The 2,247-nt window shown below is 40.7% G+C and overlaps 1 protein-coding gene across 1 annotated transcript; it reads left to right on the top strand.

Annotated features, from left to right (window-relative positions):
- The first annotated feature begins 1,508 nt into the window (after nt 1–1,508).
- Nucleotides 1,509–2,247, top strand: cyp2n13 (cytochrome P450, family 2, subfamily N, polypeptide 13). Its single transcript, XM_020625330.1, has 2 exons — nt 1,509–1,860; nt 1,966–2,247. The coding sequence occupies exons 1-2, from the start codon at nt 1,530–1,532 to the stop codon at nt 2,226–2,228; spliced, it is 594 nt and encodes a 197-aa protein (XP_020480986.1). The 5' UTR covers nt 1,509–1,529; the 3' UTR covers nt 2,229–2,247.

Here is a 2,247-nt window from a genome sequence, read left to right as displayed (position 1 = left end):
GAGAAGCAAAGCTGGGGAGCTAATCACAATGAACTACGAAAATAGAACTAACACACTTAAGTGAAAAAAGCATGAAACAATCCAGGAAGAGAAAAGTCACAGCCGAGGGTGGTAACTGGTGAACTAGGAGTGAAAAGCAAGGAGTGAAGCACTGATGAAGCAGCTACTGAGGCATGTGAGGTGAATTTAAAGGCTGAGCCAGGGAAGCAAATGAACAACATGTGAAGGCAATCAGTGGCAGTGTAAAGCTGGGGCTGGTGAAAGAGCAAGAGACAGGAGATGACTACAAAATAAAAACACAAAACAAGAACTCAACCAAAACCACAACAGTTTGTATAATGAAAACTGCATTGGTCAATATACCTGATGTTTCAAAAATCACTGACAGACAAAAAGGATTACAGTCAAATACGGTTTGAACAGATACCTATATACCATATGCCTTACATATCTACTGTTTCTAAGAAAATAATGGCATGTAAGCAGTTCTTTGTTGCTGTGATCCTATATGTAAGCTTCCATGTGAAAGCTGGTCTTCATTGCAATTATAGCATTTTTCAGACAAAATGTGGAAAATGTCTAAACAGCGTGTAGCAAACAATCACTGATTAATCATAACATTTGCAGGAGGAATACATTATACTGGAGACTAAAGATCTTCCAGTATCCAACATTTATCACAAAATTCTATGCATTACAGTTTTATATCTTTATGTTTGAAGCCTGAAATGTGGCAAAAGGTCGCAAAGTTCAAGGGGGCCGAATACTTTCGCAAGGCACTGTATGTAGAAAGGTCACGGTCTTCTTCCCCGTTGAAGGGGTCCTCTTCAATCTCAGACTCACCGGGCTCAGTGAGTGAGATCCTTGGCATGGTTTCCCATAGAGATTGGTATTGAACCATCTCATAGGCAGGGGGCAAGGGATATCTATTATCAATGGCAGTCTTGATACACTTTAGACAAAGATACCTAATGCAGGGGATGCAGCCGCATCCACACAAGGTCAGCAAAGTAACTGCTGCCACAAAAGATGTAAACAAAGAAATCAATAAATTTTTCCACTTGCCAAAAAAATTTAACAAACCTATCAGTGTAATTTTTAATTTCTTAATGGTCAGCCATCTCCTCTGATAAAATTTCAACCCTGTCAGGGCCCTAGCAATGGAGCCATCAGGAATGTTATTTGGAATGTAAGTACAACACTGTTGCCCAGTCATATTACAAACACCCCCTTTTTCAATCAGAATGAAGTCTAATGCCAACCTGTTCTGGTACGACATAAGAGAAGTGGCTGCCAGTTGCTCCTGAAACCCAACAACTAAATCTCTAGTAAGATTAGTAAGACACTGAACATTAAACTAGACATAGGACAGTATACAAATATATTTATCAAACTGTCTTAATTGCTCTTGCTGTGGCCACACAGAGCAGTCAAGAATGTCACATGCATCTACCATTAAAGTGGAAGTTTTACCCAAATTAAAAACCAACTCGAGTGGAATCAGGACATTAGCTCTTTTCTCACGGTGTATGTGGGACCTTGTTTCCCACCACAATATGGGTACCACTATAACTAGGCTAACGAGGCCCAGTACACATGGAACCATACCAGGACAACTGTCTAAACTTGAAGGTGCAAAAATCACTTTTTGTTGCTCATGCTATGAAAAAATAGCTCCTCAAGTCATTAGCTCTTCTTTTTATGTAGCTGGTCTGTTCATGAGCAATGGTGAAACATGGAAGAGACAATGTCGTTTTGCTCTCTCTACCTTACGTAACTTTGGCTTGGGCAAAAGCATCTTAGAGCACAATATCTGTGAGGAGATCCGATACCTGCAGGAGGAGACAAAGAAGGAGAAAGGTAGCTTACACTGAGTGCAGAACAATGTGAGCTTATAATCCTACATAGCATCAACATCTCTTATGTAAAATAGCCTTATCTGAAGAGTGGAAATCTCTTCTTCAGGTGAACTCTTCAGCCCAGTAGCCCTCTTCAACAATGCTGTGTCCAATATTATTTGCCAGCTGGTGATGGGGAAACGGTTTGACTGCAGCGATGACAAATTCCAGATAATGCTGAAGTATATCTCTGAAACTCTTCAAGTTGAGGGCTCCATATGGGGTCTAGTAAGTGTTATATATTGTCAGGTTTGCCCAGCTGCACCTGCCTTTCTCACTCTCTCTTTTTCGGCCCCTGATCCCACCACCTATATGGGGTGCCGAATGTAAAAATAGCACTTACACTAGT

This window comes from Monopterus albus, unplaced genomic scaffold (genome assembly GCF_001952655.1).
Source record: "Monopterus albus unplaced genomic scaffold, M_albus_1.0 scaffold352.1, whole genome shotgun sequence".
NCBI lineage: Eukaryota > Metazoa > Chordata > Actinopteri > Synbranchiformes > Synbranchidae > Monopterus > Monopterus albus.
Note: the sequence above shows the minus strand (reverse complement) of the source record. Positions and strands in the feature narration are given on the sequence as shown.

Bases quoted from the DNA above. Each gene is read 5' to 3' on its own strand.
- cyp2n13 (XM_020625330.1), top strand. From the start codon at position 1,530: ATGTGGGACCTTGTTTCCCACCACAATATGGGTACCACTATAACTAGG. The intron at 1,861-1,965 runs GTAGCTTACACT...TCTCTTCTTCAG, and splicing joins GGAGACAAAGAAGGAGAAAG to GTGAACTCTTCAGCCCAGTA.